At 41.2% G+C, this 17,465-nt stretch overlaps 1 protein-coding gene across 6 annotated transcripts in view; it reads right to left on the bottom strand.

Moving 5' to 3' along the window:
- Window positions 1-17,465, bottom strand: part of USH2A (usherin) — a 942,943-nt gene that overhangs the window by 411,618 nt on the left and 513,860 nt on the right. For 5 of the 6 annotated variants that reach the window (XM_075595608.1, XM_075595610.1, XM_075595609.1 and 2 more), the window contains one exon: window positions 392-574. The exons of the other annotated variant lie outside the window; for it this stretch is intronic. In XM_075595608.1, coding sequence (XP_075451723.1) covers window positions 392-574 — 183 coding nt within the window. The remainder of the gene's footprint in view (window positions 1-391; window positions 575-17,465) is intronic. 6 annotated transcript variants of the gene reach the window in all.

The following is a 17,465-nucleotide window of genomic DNA, read 5'->3' as shown; positions in this document are numbered from 1 at the left end:
AAAACATCTAAATAAGACACTGCATTTATTCGCTCCTTTGTATACACATGCAGGGTTAATATGACTAAATATTAACAAACATGTGACTAAAATATGCTACATTTTCTGTAACAGAACTGATTAATAAGGTAAGGCACATTAACAAAAATACATTTAATTTGTAGCAAGACTATTTGTGAGCCTTGTAAATAACCAATGATAATGTCTACTTGACTCTAATATCTTCAGTATGATCTTTTAACTCTGTCAATAACTTGATACTATAATTTTAATAATGTCTTGTTTATTGCTTTTTAAGTTTATCTTTTAATCCTGTAAGTCGAAAGCTAACCTAAATGTCTATGAAAATACTAACTGTAAAGTGTTTAATACAATACATTTGTGTACATACCTCCAGGAGACATTGTTATTATGATGAAATCACTTATCACATGCCCTCGGCTATTGGAAGCGTTTATGTGGACACTATAATTAGAAAAGGGTACCAGGCCACTGATGGAAACCCATTTGTTTCTGTCTTCTTGACTGGAGTACAATATTTTATGGGCATTCGTAATGGCATCGATTTCATTACCTGTTGGGTGACAACAACAATATTGAAATTAATATTTAATGACAAATATAATGCAAAACAGAGGATACCTATATACCATACCAAGATAATTAATGAATGAGTGAGAGATTATCCTCTCTCTTTAAATAACCGCAGGGGAGGTGGAGAGAAGGGGAGGGAATGGCTAACTTAGTCGGATCTCAAGTTGTGTATACTGTATATCATGATTATAACCTTCATGAGTATTACCAAAGACCTCCTCACAACTACAGCAAGCTACTGCTTGTGCCCTTTTCACTTGTAGCCATGTAGTCATATGATAATGTAATCTATATTTGGAATGGTACCTATCCAGATGAGTCCCTACTTTAACAACCTCATTATGGCATGGCACAAACAGGTAACTAGCCCCTAACCTTACCCTCAATGTTAAACAAACTAAAAAATACTGAATTTTAGCGGAATGGAAGAAACATGGTGAGACCGGCTGCCTTGACTCAAAGACCTACTGTAGATGTATTGTATTGTATGTCTTTATTTATACAGCGCCATAAATGTACATAGCGCTTCACAGTAGTAATACATGTGGTAATCAAATAAATAACAGATAATATAAATAACAGATCATGGGAATAAGTGCTTTAGACATAAAAGTAACATTAAGGAAGATGTGTCCCTGCCCCGGGGAGCTTACAGTCTAATTGCAGATGTACATGCTGCTGCTGCTGGCCTAAGCAGCATTCTAGAAGAAACTGTCTTGCCCCTACCCTGCCAATGCACTCTTGATGATGACAACGAGGATGATGAAAAATTATGTGGTATTAGTTGATGTTGGTATTGGTCTAATAACAGTGTGTGCTGTTTCTGAAGCTGACAACAATGAAGGTGCTTGCGGTGGTCTTGTGTGGGTTTTCTTTACTTTCAAATATTGAATATATAGGCAAATCAGAGCCACTTTTGTTTTTAAATGTACTAGGAGATGCACTAGTGCCAATAGTTGTGGTGGGGATGGCCAATGTCATGGCTGCCGGCTGCTCACAGAGGGATTGTCTGCTATCATTATGATCAGCATAATGCTGGTGTCTCTACACACCCAGAGGTTCTAGAAAACCTGTTCCACCCTTGTAGTGGCGTGTTTGTCCTCCTGACATAGCGATAAGGATTGTGATGGTATTTGAAAAACATGTCTTTCTTTATTTAGTTTCATACTTGAAGGCTACTGGTGGTGGTCAGTTACAACGGCTGCGGTCTCTTCGAAGCAGCTATAGGACTACTCTTTTTTTTCTAGGGTCCCACTCATTAGTCTTTTCATGTTGTCACTATGGCCATAATGACAATCCCCACACCAGTGCCCTCTTTTTCCAATATTAGACATACTGTTATTGTCTTATTATAATTCCGTCTGTGATTCATCAGCAGATCAATTTCTTTTTTTTAGTCACAGCAGTAGGAGACTCCAGCGATTTTAAAGAATTTCGTGAAATTGGGCGAAAATTGCAATGCACATTGCCTAAGCTTATTGAATTAATGGCTGACGATTCACTTACAAACTCTTACTCAGCCGCGTGGTTTTCATGGCTTAAACTGGACAAACTTCATATGGTTCACAACTGCGAAGGTTTTTCACATCTCTAATTGAGGTGAAGCCATTTATTTATGGTTTATTGATAATTGAAGTAATGGAATTTAAACAAACAGGTTGCTTGAATCTTACAAAGGTGATCCACTTTTTGAGCATTAGAACAGCTTATTTAATTACACAGTGCTCATACTGCAATTGTCAAGTAATTAGGTACTTACAATTAGAGAGTAATGCTTGTGTCATAGCTTATATTGAAAGTTACAGCTGAAGATGTAATGTCTATACTATAGAGTTACTAATCTACTTTTGTAAAATGTGGTAGATGCACTAGTATTTTTAAATTAAACTTGAACAAAACACAAAGTACATTATAAATGTAAAAATGATTTCTTCTTGAATATTGTATCAATAATCAGTCGACAAATGGCAGCACCACAACAAATCTCATCTTAATTGCCATTTCTGGGCCAAAAAGCTACTAACTTTGAATTCCTCTGAGCAAAATGGATTATCAACGCTAAAACTTCAGCCATCATTTTGGTGGTATACCACCCCCTAGGAAATAATGAGGCCTTTATTCAAGAATTCCTGGATTTGTTAACATCGTTATTGCAGGAGATATCAATCTCTGGTTAGAGAAAAATTGACTCGCCTCTGGTCTAAACCTTTCTAGAAGCACTTACAGTAAGTATAAACAGTTTGAGTCACTACTCCTGTGTCCACCCCACCTTGCCGGTCACACTCTTTACCAGGTGTTTATCTCTAGTATATCCTTGACTCTGAATAGCTTGAATTGGTCAGATCATGCCTTCATTGAATTTATCCTGCATTTGCTAGATAATACCTCCAAACCAAAACCTCCTTCACCCACAAAAGTGGTAGGCAGAGTAAAATTGGATATGGACCCTAGTATTTTTGATAAACATTTTATAAAGTCTCACATTCCTCCCTCTGTCCAAAATACTTCCTCTCTTACATTGGCGTTCAATATCACAGCTACTGCTGCTCTTGATATTATTGCTCAGTATTGATCTGCCTCATATTGCAGCTATTTTGAGAAACTGCTGCTTCCAAATCCATCGGCAGGGACAAATTCAAGCGTTTCTTTCAGAAAACCAATCTAGAGATAGTAACACAGGTCTTGGTGCTCTACGGACTGGATTTTACAAATTCTCTGCTGATGGGTCTCAAAAAACATAATATCAAACCCCTGCAGCTGGTGCATAATGCCATTGCCCGTCTTATAGCAGGTACGGCAACAAGAGATCACATCTCACACTATTACAAGATCTGCACTGGTCCCCAGCGGAGCAAAGGGTTCATTTTAAGATCTTGACCCTTACCTTTAAGGCTATTCATGGACTAGCCTCCCTTACCTTCAGAGCTGCCTTATTACTAACACTCCCAATTTGGCTCTCAGATCTGTTATCGCCCCTCAACCGATTGAGCCTCGGTTCAAGGTAAATAAAGCTGTGGGAGAGCATTCTCATGAACCGCAATAAGCTCCCTGCTGCTTTAAGAAATTAGGAAGCGTTACTTCAATTCAGAAAGGAATAAAAAAACATCCTTTTTAAATAAAATATTGGCAACAGACCCTTACACCCTGGCAGCCAGCTTACCAGCTCCCATTTGTGTTTCCCTCTCTTTGTTGGTCTTCCTCATAGTTCCCCTATATGTTTTCTTTTGGTAGGTCCTGGTTCTCTGTCTGGGATGGCTGTCTTCCCTAAGTTCCTACACATACTCTAGTACTGAGTTTCTTGGTGAGTAGCACGGTAGAAAAACATTGACAAACACATTTAAATGCTAACTCCTTATATGGAAGATAGATCTGAAATCACTGATTTCAATTACATTTGGAATTTCTGCACAGTGAAAAGTTGAACATTAGAAAATAGAAATGTTGTGTAATTCAGTGTTGCCATGTGGGTGCAGTCTCACTGCACACTGCAGCCGCTCACACTTTAACCACACCTTAAATAAGTTATGGTGGGTAAATAAGTGGCAAAAACCCTCCACTTTATAGAATACAGCAATTGAAAGTATCACTTGTGAGCACATTGACAATGCTTCCACTGCAGCAAGCGATTCTGGGAAATTACATGCAAATGAGCGGGAAGAAAGAAAAAAAACATGTCTGAGAGAATTCCCTGCATGGCTTTCCAATTTGATAAAGTGAGGCTCAGAGAATTTTGGGACACAATACATCTTTAAATGTGTTGTATTTCCCAAAAAAATCCTACAAGTTTGAAACATTTACCTTTCCAGGAACAGGCCTTCTAATTCTTTGTAGCTAAAAAATTCAAGAACAAAAATGAACTTAAGATTTAATTGAAACATAAATGGATATGTACAGTGTATAAATGATTGTTTTTTTGTTTGCAAATTAATTTAAAGTGTGTTGCATAAAAAAAGATCTGTTGCTTTTTAGAATTGCTTATGTAGCCATGCTGTAAAATGGCTGCAGTCATCTCTCCTGCTGACAGTAAGGCCTGGTAAGTTATGGGCATGCCAGCAGTAATCATGGAGGTTTTCCCTCACACCCTGGTGAGGTGCCCTATGTATGGATGGGAGTGGCCACAGGCTCTGACTCCATGGTTAGTGATGTCAGAGTTGTGTCAGCCCCAGAGGATACATAAGGCACAGCACTGATCAAAAGTTAGTTGTTGCTAAGCTGATGGGGATTAGATAATAGGTCTTCCCAGTTCAGGAAAGAGCAACGAGTGATAAGCGGTGGAATTATGAGACTGTGACCAGGGACCTGGCACAGGGTAGATACCCCTACGGGGATAGGGAATCCCTAATCAAGGAGGAATATACCTTTCAGAGGGAAGCCGCTGAACAATTATGTGTGGCTAGAACACTTACTGCAAGGGGCAGCTAGCCCACATCCCTCAATAAAGATGACCCTGTTGAAAGATACTCTCGTGTGTAAGTGTGGAGTAATTGCACAGAGAGAAGCACCACAGAGGAGTTCCTCACCAGGACCATCCACAAGCTCACGCTGGGATCCTGATGAGGTGGAGGCGCTGCACTGGATCTAGGTAGGACTCAAGCACACTACCTCAGCTGCCTGTCTGGGTTGGCATCCCCACACAACATCATGCGGGAGACTCAGGAGTCCTGTTGCCAACAGGTGCACCACCAGACATCACACTGTAATGGGGATTGGTTAGACCACAGGGGCCAATATGAGATTGGGTGGGTCAGGCCAGTCCAGAAATTCCATTACACTTAGATGTTCCAATTGCCCTTGAGTTCTACTTAAATGCCTCCACCCTGACTAAGAATTCGTTAAATATTTTACAATCTCTGAAAAGTCAGCCCTTCTAAAATATAAAACTTAAATTTTTGTGTTGTATGACTCAGTCTTTGTCTTAAATGAATACTAAACTACGCTGATCAATGTTCACTGGAACCTAAGCTTTCACCCACAATTACAGTACATCTGATACTTTGTCACTATTTGTAAGTATTAAGTCAAGTATGGCTTCATTGCTAGTTTTCGCCCTTACCAATTGCTTGAGAGATACTGTACCCCTGTAAAGAATCCAGGAAGCCCCTGCTTCTGGCTGAACCTCCAATAGAAACCCGTGCCTGTGCACATCTGGCAAATTGAGGTCTCCTAATACAAACACCTCACCTTTCAGTGCCAACTTAGTGATGTCCCCTATTAAAATGTTGTCCAATTCCTCTTCTTGTCCTGGAGGTCTATAGGTCACTACAGTATTAATGACCTCCCCAGTAATTTGTACTTCTAGGCTTCGAACATGTAACTTCTTTGTAAAGTAGTTTGGCATTCGTTAGTGTAAATGCTGTAACAGCTTGTTGGGCAGAAATGTAAATATAGGAAATGTATTACAGATACAGAACATTTTGGATAAACTGGTATTTCAAAATGAAAGTGTTCTTGAGCACTCGGCTCTCTTGTTCACTGCAAATGCCCCATAAAAGGCCTGATTGATGGTAAAAATTGGTATATAAATAGTCTGTCTAACCCCAATTCTGTTGTTTTTTGTCTGTGTACTGTACTTTTTGTTGCTGGATATATGCATGTGTGTTTTGGTGAGCACTGGAATGTATACAGTAAATACCAAAGCACTACCTAAATACTCTACATTAGTAAAGGAAAAATAGTTGGCATTTTCCCTGTTTTCCTTGTGGTTTTTATTTTCAGGCATTCGGATGTGTGATGCATTCTTGTTCACATACTGTACACACATTTATTTACCAATCCATATGTAAAGAATCTAATTTTTCCTCAAAAATTCCGAAACATACAGTATAGTAAACATTTGTGAGAAAATGTTCTCTATAGGCTTTCAGAGCTAAAGGACTTAACTTAGAAGATCTCTGTTTAAATATGGTTAGTCCAAAGATCACTGAAATAGAATGGCAAAGCCATCAGCCACTGTAATTAATCCCAGAGGGACACCTAACCTTATTAGCAATAATTCAATAGTTTATAACTCCTGGGGTCCCTGAAATTGAAAACAGCTTACACCATATTTCTATTCCCTTGGTAATTAAAATGTCTCTATTGAAATCCTTAAAGGCCATTACACCAGAAGGATAAAGAAAATAGGTCTGCTTCACCTTGTCCATGTGCACCTTGCTAACTGTATGGGGGGGTTGTACTTGTGCAGTGTGCAAAGTAAGAGAACAGTGAAACAAAAAAATACAGTGTGGGTAGTTCGAAAAAGAGCATATGAAATACTATTTATGTACTGATAGCGTTATCTAATGAGCAATGACAATTTGTTATTTTTTTTACAGAATAGGCTATAATACATGCGTGTATTTTTAATATAATGTACAGTGGCGGCAGAGTTTATTCTAACTCGGGCGCCACCGCAAAGTGCAGGCAGACGCGGCTTACTTTTTTATTTTTTTCGGCGTGCCACGCGTCAGCCAGGCGCCGGTCACTTGCGCCTGGCGTCCCGAGGACGCCAGGCATCCCCGAAGACGCCAGGCATCCTGAAGACGCCAGGCATCCCCGAAGGAGGCTGCAGGTAAGGGGGTATTTTATTTTGGGGAGCGTGGAGCGGGCCGGAACAGCCAGGGGGTCGCGAGGGGAAAGGAAGGGGGAGAGGAAGATGCGGCTAGGGTGGGCTGGCGCACGCCCACGTTCGGCGCCAGCCGTAATGACGCGCGGGGCAAGACGGGTAAAGGTTAGAATAAACTCTGCCGCAGCAGTACTACACTGCCTTCAGATATGTCATGAAATGTCTACCCGTGTAGTCTAAAAGGAGGCTAGTAGGAAGACCAAAATAGTAGATAAGATTTGCTGTCCATATTCAACTGGTTTTCCATCAGAAAAATGCTGTAGATATAGATATGTAGTTTCAGGAAGGCTCACAGTTGTAATGACCTGTGGGCTCTGGATATTATGAATAGACAAAGTGGAAGATGAAGAAGCTGGCATTCACTGTGATTTATTATTATAATGTGAATGTCTTTGTCATAAAGCAGGGACCTTTCTCTTAAGAATGGTCCTTGCTTTAAGAGTGAAATCTTAAAATGATATTAATACAACTTTTTATATTCTTAAAAATTAATGTGAGTGCCCGCTAATATAAATATATATGGATGAAGGCCAACCAATGATATTCCAGGCCCTGCGGTTACAAGCCTCTCTTTTCCACATTGCTCCAACAAATTGTCTGATTTCATCCTCCCATCTTACTTTTGGTTGATATCTTGGTCATTTGATATCCCTTGAAATCAAGTCAAGTACCATCCCGGTATAGGTGGTAATGTTCTTCCTGCAAAACTTTCATTTTGTTACCCTTGTGACGATGCCATAGACTTTTGGGTGATTTTTAATTAAACAATAGGAGAATGAAGATGGAGTTGAGTGTATTTAGAAGAAAAAAAACAATCTTTCAAGAGAACCTTCCACTGTGCCTCAAGAGGAAAGTGTTTAACCACTGTATTGTTCACATATGAATGTGAAACATAGACCCTAAATGCAAAGCTAATTTAGAAGCTTCAGACAACTCAAAGAATTATGGAGAGATGTATACTGGGTATTACCCAAAGATACAAGAAAAATAATGAATGGGCTCTGAAGAAAACAAAAGTCTGACATAATTACAAGTGTGAAGAAATTAAAATGACATTGGGCCGAACATACACTACTGTTTTGCAAGAAGAATTGACCATCATTGGACAAAGATTATACTCTACTGAATTACAAGGGTTATCAATAGACCATGACGATGACCAAAAGTAAGATTGGAGGATGTAAATAGAAAATATTTTGGAGCAACCATTGAGAAGAGAGGCTTGGAACCATAGTACCTGGAAGATCAATGGGAGCTCTTCGTCCCGCAGTAGATCGGCAAGAGCTGAAAATGATGACGATGACTACAACGATGATGATGACAATGATATAGTGCAAGGAATATATGAGATATAATGGCGAAGGGAAGTAAAAACTCAAATCATTTGTGGCTAAAACTTTAATGCAACAATATCTATAGGAAGCTCCAGCACTTCAATAAAGGGCAATGCAAATCAAAGTGATTTATATAATAGAAATGTATTGCAATACCAAACACGAAAAAAGGGTGGAGGGAAGACTACACTACCACAGAAAATAAAGAAAAGTTACATACCACTGCAAAAAGTAATGGACTGTACAATTTATCGAGCTCTAAAGTCTAAAGTCAGGGAAAAGTTCTGAGCAATGGGGATACAAGATTTGATATGGGTTAGTATGGTATTGGTTGGTGGTCTTCTGCAGAGTGGTAGCCATGTGAAAGCAATGTTTCTGTACTTAATTTTTCATACTAGCAATATAATATTTATATATTATAATAAAATATCATATTTGCCGTTCTGGGGAATTAATATGGCCTGATTCTATCAGGAGAAAGTTGATGCATATTTTCTATCACACTGTAAATTTTACATACTTTTCCCAGAATTGCTATGCTGATTTCTTTATCTATACTAACTAAAAACAAAGCCCCCAGAAGCTTGTGGTTTAGGCCAAATGTGATGATGGCAGACATCATTTCTCCTTCTTATGTGTAAGGGTGGACATTTCTCCTAAATCTGGATATCTGTTTTTATAATATACATACTCATGCACACCACAATATTAAAAAAGTGCCATTGTTTCTACTGTACATAGCGTATCTGACTTTCCTGCATACATTTGAACATATTGATAAGAAAAATTGCAGCTTAAGGATTGTAGTAAAACAATTGTACGGAACATCTATCTACCTGGACTTGTCATTTTAACCTATGTTTTTTAGAGTTTTCTTGGCACTTGCTGTAAGTGGTACTATAGAAGGGTGACTGAACATGGTGTTGTTTTCGGGAGATGACCTCACCTAGTGGTGTGTGAGGAATGTTACATTACTTGCAGCTCCTACGCATAATTATCAAAATATCCAGTACCAACCACAATGAAGTCCATTCTACATTTCACAATATTTGTAAACGTGGATCTCAAATTGAGGATTTAAACCCCCTGCTGTGATATACTGCTAAAATTAAACAATAATACAGTATATAAAGGTCAGATAAGAACTGTTCAGGTGTAGCAAAGCTTACTATCCTGCCCGGCTCCCTTGATGATGTAGATGACCGAATATAGTCAAATAGCCTCCACCTCATGATGTAGAGACCCATATTTGGGCATCTACCTCATCCAGGGGGTTGGCACGCCCTGCATCTTATCTTCAGCACTGTGGGAAGACACTGCAGATAGGGGAAGAGACAGAGATGGCTAAAGACGGAGACACAACTGCGCAGCTCATCTAAAAGGTTAGTATCATTTTTTTTCTCACCCATTGAGTGAAGGATTAATGCTGTGGTGTCCCATTCAGAAGCATGGACTCCAGCAGCGATAATCCTTATGGACCACAAAACGTACTGTTTTTAGGGCCGTGGCCTTGTCACGGTCGTCCCCGGCCCCAACAACAGTAAGTCTTGCTACATCTGTAGGTCAGGAATTGGGAATTAATGAATGAGATCACATTCAATTTACGTGGCTAAGGGAATGGTTCAAATACTGACATTTTTGAAGGATTTTACTTCTAATGGGGTCCAGTACAAAAGGAGAACTTTGGTGGTTAAAAGAAATAATGTAGCTACAAAGGGTAGGGAAAGGAGATCAATACTTCCTAACTCACCCCTATTTATGCACTCCCTAAAGCTTATTTGGTTTCCATTTAAAGAAGTGAGTGTGGGCCACACAGGAATACTTTGACCACTTTTGAGTGATAGCACATAAAAATAACCAAGCACCTGAATCATAAACTGTGGACACTTTGTTGTTCAGGATAATAATGTATAAAAGTAATGTAAGCACACTACAAAAAACTAGAGAAAGGCACCTGTTGAGAGCCAATATTGAAATATTGTGTGCCCTGTATTGCTTAGGCCAATAAAAAGCACATCGATATACTAGTGAGCTGTTTTATAACATACTGTAAGAGTTAAATACAATACCCAAGATATATAGTTGCATTACTATTGCAGAAGTTCCCTCACCAAAATTGCATAGCTCTCCTTAGTAAATCTGGGCCAAACTTATTAAATGTGCCATTAACACTGAAATGCACTTCTCTAAACATTTTAAACAGATAATAGATGTAATAAAACTTTAACTTTTTTCAGATAATATGCCACACATTTAAGAGTTTACAAGCTATTATTGTATTGTATGTCTTTATTTATTATGCCTTGCAACTCAACACCTTCTTTACGAGAACATTGGCAGTACTGTATGTAAATGAAGACTATCTACCTTCTGAATTGGTGTTCATAATTCATGGCTGCCAATAGGAATTTTTCGTTCTCTGGGGAGGCGATCAGAAAGAGACTAGCTAAACGGCAGAAAGCTGAGTTAAGGGCTAACATCGATAATCAAATATCTAGATTGATTGTGTCACTTGCACTTGTATTGATTTCAATTGGAGTGGCTGACCTGAGAGAATAATAAAAATGTGGGTAAAACTGATTTATGTGAACTAAATACATTATTTTGTGAGTAATAAGCAAATGGTACTGTTTAACTCTTTCAATCATAGAGTGGAAGACTTTTTTTTATATGGATGCTGACAAAATAAGTCCCATCAAAAATGTCAAAAATGCCACATGCCATTACTGTTCGTTTTAATGCCTCACAGTGAAAAATGGATGCTATTAAATTCCTTTAATCTGTGCATTTATTTTCTTTGCTACTGTACATTAGGTTTACATACTGTAAGTAAGGGAATGCATAAAAAGGAGTAAAACAAAGTATATCAATTTACAGAGAGTTAAAGCTTCTCTTCTTGTTTCACTACCACAACGGATTAAATCACACACATTTATGTAAGAACGATCCTAGATATTTTCCAATACAGATTCGATGGGTATTGTGTCCATTAGAAGAGCTTATCACTGACGTTCTCTTCATTTATTATTATTATCATTATTATTATTATTACTTATTTATTTATAACAGGTATACGTGAAAGAAAAAAGAAGACAAGCACAACTTCGCTTAGTATAAATGCAAATTATATATTATGGGCGACAAGCTCCAATTCTCTTTCCACTACCAGTACCTCATATGTAAGTGATAATTGGGGCTTGTGGCCCATAATATATCATTTGCATTTATACTAAGCAAAGTTGTGCATGTCTTCTTTTTCTTTCACGTATATGATATTGGGGGTCCCCTGGCAGGATCCTGAAGAGCCGAGGAACCCGGCCTTAAAGAGGACAGAGCACTGGACTTTCATTAAGTATTCATTTTATTTATATTAATTAAGAGTCTTTGAGTAGAGCACGACAAATGTATATGTTTATTTATAACATGCCAACATATTCTGAAGCGGAGTACAATAGGATCGGAAGATCATAAAAATAAAATATCAAACATTAACATAGACTTGAACAGTAGGTAAGGAGGGCCCTGCTCCAATGAGCTTACAAATAAAAGGAAGGGAAATTAGAAACATAAGATACATGGGGAAAAGAACGTTGGTGTGATTCAGAGAGCTGCTTGTTATTTGGTAGAGATGGAGTTGGGAAAGAAGTAGGGTAATGTGTGAAGGAGGAAAGAATCTAATATTTTACACAAGAACAATATCAGAATAGCGGTAATATCTGCAAATGGCAGCAAATGGCTGACACCCTTTGGTAGCTCATCGATTGCCGTCTTTGCTGCAACTCTGGTGTTATTTCTAAGAAAGCCTGAGGTAATATGAGGAGATAGGAGCATCAACAAGACACTCACAGTACAGAGGTGCAGGGGGATAAGAGAAGACCATCTCAAGTCTTTGAAGCTGGTGTGCATCTTTTCTTTATGATACTCGCTGGCTTAGTGAACAGGACCAATGAGGGTGAAACATGATGTGGAGATTTTGTTAGGTGGCTACCTTTTCTGCAACACTGGTGTTATTTCTAAGAGAATTTAAGGTGGTGATAACTATTGGTAATTATTTTTGGAATAGTTGTTTTCCAAGCACTTCTTCCTTGTAGGTTATTCATTAAAGTGCCAGAGTGCTATTCAGGCACTACCGCACTAAAACTGTTATAGTACTTACTTCTATGGCAATCAAATGTAACTTACACTCCAAAAACTATCCCTGTCATCCAGTCTTAATTATTTGACTGCCTCTGAAAAACTCCTCGCTGGATGTCTCGTTCGTAAATGAGACACTGTAAACTTTAGCCATTATTTCCGCAATTTTTATGAAAGCATTGTGGCAAAATAGTCAGTCGGGCTTCCAAAATAAAGGTGAAGCCCTGTCCTGCTGCTCATTGTTGTCAGGGTTACTATTTGTAACTGTAACGGTGTTTCCCCACCCGATCGCGGATAGGGCCATTACAGGGTGTATGGTGCATATACCTGCTGGCAACAGGAGGGCTGAGTCATCCGCCGGTGGTAGTGGGGACACAGGAACAGGCTTCTGAGGTTCATACCCCACATATCTCCTTAGCAGTGCAGCACCTTCATCTGCTGTGGACTCCAGGAACTGAAGTTGAACTTCCACGGTAGAACTTATTACCTCTCCCTCCAGTAAGGTCACGCACCAGTCAGGAGGTATATTGCAAAACAGGAACAGGTTTATTACTACACTCTGCAGTAACAGTTACTCAGCAGTCTTCTGCCGGATACAGTCTGTCAGTATTCACTGGATGATGGTCCCTGGACTGCCGCTATGGGCCAAGGGCACCCGCAGCCATCCTAGCTCTTCCCCACCTCCCTAGCAGAGGTGGAGATAGGGTCCACACTCAATCTCCCCCAGAGGGAAGAGCATATGGGAAGGCCTCAATCTCCCAATTGTGTTAACTGCCTTCCTCAGAGGGAAGGAACAACAACTAACTTTAGGGCGGTCCTGCCCTTAAGTACAGCCAGAAGATGGGCATCCCGTTGTCCCAGCTACAATAGGATGTACCGCCCTTTGCTGTCACTCAAGTGCAGTACTGGAGGAGGGGGAAAACCCATAGCAACTACTGGCAACCTGATAGTACCAGGGTTTACTGCCAGCCCATTGGGCAGAATAGTAGTCAGGGGTGACCCTGCTACAAAACAATAGGTTAATGTTTGGCACAGACTATTACCCATGTATTTGTACACATTTCTTTGTACGGAAATGTGAAAGCAGTGATACTGCTCTGTTCTCGAAGGTTATGGACTTGCAGAGTTTAAAGCTGAACTTACTCCTTAACAGAGATATGATCACTGGGGCTGTATCAGGCATTGTATTCCTGGAGAGGGGGAGTCCCTTGTATGATCATATAAGTGTGTGTTATCACCATGATGTCTGTGTATTTACACTGTGCTTACAATTGCCCATTGTGGGGGTACCAGGGAGAGGTCGGTCCCTTGCTGGGAGCACCAATGGACTAAAGCAGGAGCTTTGTTCTGCTCCAACACCATGGTGCCGATTTCAGCAGGGCGTCTGGAGCCCTGAACCGACTTAATGGAGTGGAGAAATGGATTCGTAAGATCTCCTTTGATTGGCCAATGTGAATCTCCTTCTTCTCCTGTGACTTGCCCCCTGGGCAGTATTCCAGCTGTAGCCATGTCCCCTCTTGCAATTGGCTCATTTCAGCTACCCACCTCACTCCTGATTGGTGGAGCGTTTAAAGGGACACCACTGATTAGCTAAGACTGCGTTCCCCCATGATTTTGAATGGGACCGGGAGGCTAAACCTGCCTACCCAATTCAGCATTCCTAGGAGATTCGGAGTGCTTCAGCCAAGGAATTCATCTGAGGGTTCCGAAGAGACCCGGTGCAGGTGTCTGATGTAACCGGTTGAGCCAAGAGGCTACTAGCCACTTCTTCCCCACTTACCCTGGAAGGGATCCATATTTTTATGGCATCCAGCTTCAACGGGTTGTGGTCCCCACCACACAGGGCTAGGTAGCCAGGAGGCTAATAGCCATTTCTTCCTTGTTTCGGCGGTGGTGGTCCCCATGACAACGGCAGAGTAGCCGGTAGGCTACCAACCATGCAGGGCTAGGCAGGTAATAGGGGAGGGGGCACGGAGCACAGCTATGTTGCATATTTTGTCTGATTGCATGTTGGTGATTGGTTCCCTTTGTTTGCATTGCACTATGGGTGAGGGTATATATGTTTGGTCACTTGCACTTGTGGGTTGCACGGCCCTGAGGAAGGTCTCTCTGTGGGACCGAAACGTTGGCTTACGTGTATTTCATGTTGTGAATATAGATTTTTGGATTAACCCCGTGCGGTCTGCTGTCTCTTTACTGGTCTTTGGATTGGTTCGTATCATACTTATTCTCTATGGGACTAGCATCTGCTATTACAACCTTTTCTACTACAGTGTACTGACTGACCTTCATGTGAATTTATGTTTTATGGGTTGTGCACCTACGTACTCTTTTCATTGCTGTACATTCCCTGCGATGGCCTAGCGGGGAGTTGTATTTAGGAAACACTTGGCCTCATTTACATATTTTATCTGCATATGGTTGTGACTATTTGTTATATGTGCAATGGAGGAATTTGCTGACATCACAGGCATTTTTTCATCCCTATCGGATGTGGCGGGTTTCAGTGATGCAGAGGTCGCACAGATCCGCTTCACAGAGTCCTTTGATGACGTAGTAGGACCTGATAAGGCGGCTGATGTTTTCAATGAGCTCATTAAATTAAAGAAACGTGAAGTGGATTTTTATCTACATGGCCTCACCCTGTCACACTACCACAAAGCGAGGATGCTGCCAAGGGGGTTCAGGGTGAAAAATCAGCCTACCATTGGCAGATGTGACATGGATTTCTGCAAACGCTGGATAGCCATTTTAAACAAATGTTCTTTCGATCTTATGATTCTGGTCATTGACCAATCAAGCAAGGAAATTGCCAAATTGAAGAAGGACATTGCAGTAATAGAAACCAAACATGTGGACACCCTGGCAGCGGACACGGATACCAACTGGCTGGACAAGATGCAGAACACAATTGATGCCTATAGGGCGAATTTAATCAAGTTTAAGAAGGAGAAGCTCCGGCAGGTGACTGCGGACTACAAGGAGCGCAACGTCTACCGATGGCTCCTGGGGCTGGGTGAGACGAAGAGCGGTAGAAGCGGTCCACAGCGACGATACCAGCCTCGGTCTAGGCGGGGTGATGCCGCCAGGATGGGCAACACGACCAGTGATACTGATGCATCAGATGCCCCGGATAACGCCTCCATGGAGCCTTTTTTAGGTCCGGGCGATGGCGGTCGAGCGAGAACTCTCCCGCAGGGCACAACGCGCACAGACCCACCAGGAGAGGTGGCCGGAGATCGGCGGTATCCCGTGCGCGAAGGAAAAGCGACAAGGGGCACCAGGCAAGTGAGACGGTGATCTACAATCTATCAGACCACTCACTGACACCGGCAGAGGTTAGCATTCTACAGAAAGGCTTATCATTCGTGCCAACCCATATGCAGGATTCCTTTGACTGGGAGGTTGATATGTACAGACTGCACAGACAATTGAAGTTAAAGGATTTCTTCTCTAAGAATATTGATATTAACTCTTCTGGAGACATTACCCCAAATCCATTTAAGACCAGGAGCACCTTTGACCCGCACTCACTGAACCCCAACATAGCTGCATTTATGAACTTGGTGACTAAAGACACACGGAAAATTCTGAAGAATCATAAGACCAGCTTTTTTAATACATCGAGAGAGGAGAGAGCTGCCCTGAAAATGCTACGGGAGAACAAGGGGATCATAGTGAGAGCAGCAGACAAGGGTGGAGGGATTGTGGTTTTAAATTATCAATACTACAAGCTGGAGATTGAGCAACAGCTTGCAGTTGTACATCATTATAGACGCCTCCCGGGGGATCCGACGATAGCCTACAAGAAGGAGATTGATGGCATCATCCGATTGGGCTTGAATAATGCCTGGATCACAGAAGAAACCAGCAAATTCCTGACTCAGGACCACCCTGTGATGCCAGTATTATACACACTACCCAAAGTACACAAATCTATAGTCGCACCACCGGGCAGACCCATCATCTCGGCCCGTGGGTCGCTGTGCCACCCCCTCTCGCAATTCGTGGATTTCTATCTACAGCCCCTGGTGGCTGGAATGGGTTCATACATCAAGGACACCACGGACTTTATTGAGCAGCTCAGTCATCTTTCCGTTAACACAGCAGAATGTATTCTTGCTACGCTAGATGTGTCCAGCCTGTACACCAACATTCCCCATGCAGAGGGCCTAGAAGCAGTACGCACAAAATTGGAAGAACAGGGAGTCGAACAGGGTCCACCAGTGGACTTTCTCATGTTGCTCATTGAGGTCATCCTCCATAAGAACTTCTTTAAATTTGAGAAACACTACTACTTGCAACTTACGGGTACTGCCATGGGCTCAAATATGGCACCGTCGTACGCTAATCTGTTTATGGATTTGTATGAACGGTTGCACATATTAACTGACACCACGCATGGATGGCATATCGTCAAATACCTTCGCTATATTGACGACATCTTCATTCTGTGGACGTGCAGTGAAGATGAGCTGCTGGCATTTGTTTCTGATTTAAACAAAATCCCCTCCTCAATCCGTTTTACCCTCAACCACAGCTACCAGGAAATCGCTTTTTTAGACACCATAGTGTACAAAATTGGAGGCACGCTGGCTACTAGAATATACCGGAAGAGTACAGACAAGAACTCCCTTCTTTGTGCAGCCAGCCACCATCCTGTACCACTTAAGAGGGGTTTCCCATACTCCCAGCTTCTCCGAGTGAAAAGAATCACCACTGATCCAGAAGAATCACAAAGGGCCTTGGCCCAAATGGCCGCACGCTTCCGGGAGAGGGGCTATTCGGCCAAGGACATC

The sequence above is a fragment of the Ascaphus truei genome, chromosome 4, assembly GCF_040206685.1.
Source record: "Ascaphus truei isolate aAscTru1 chromosome 4, aAscTru1.hap1, whole genome shotgun sequence".
In the NCBI taxonomy this organism is placed as follows: Eukaryota; Metazoa; Chordata; class Amphibia; order Anura; family Ascaphidae; genus Ascaphus; species Ascaphus truei.
This window is presented reverse-complemented; position numbering and strand designations above follow the sequence as displayed.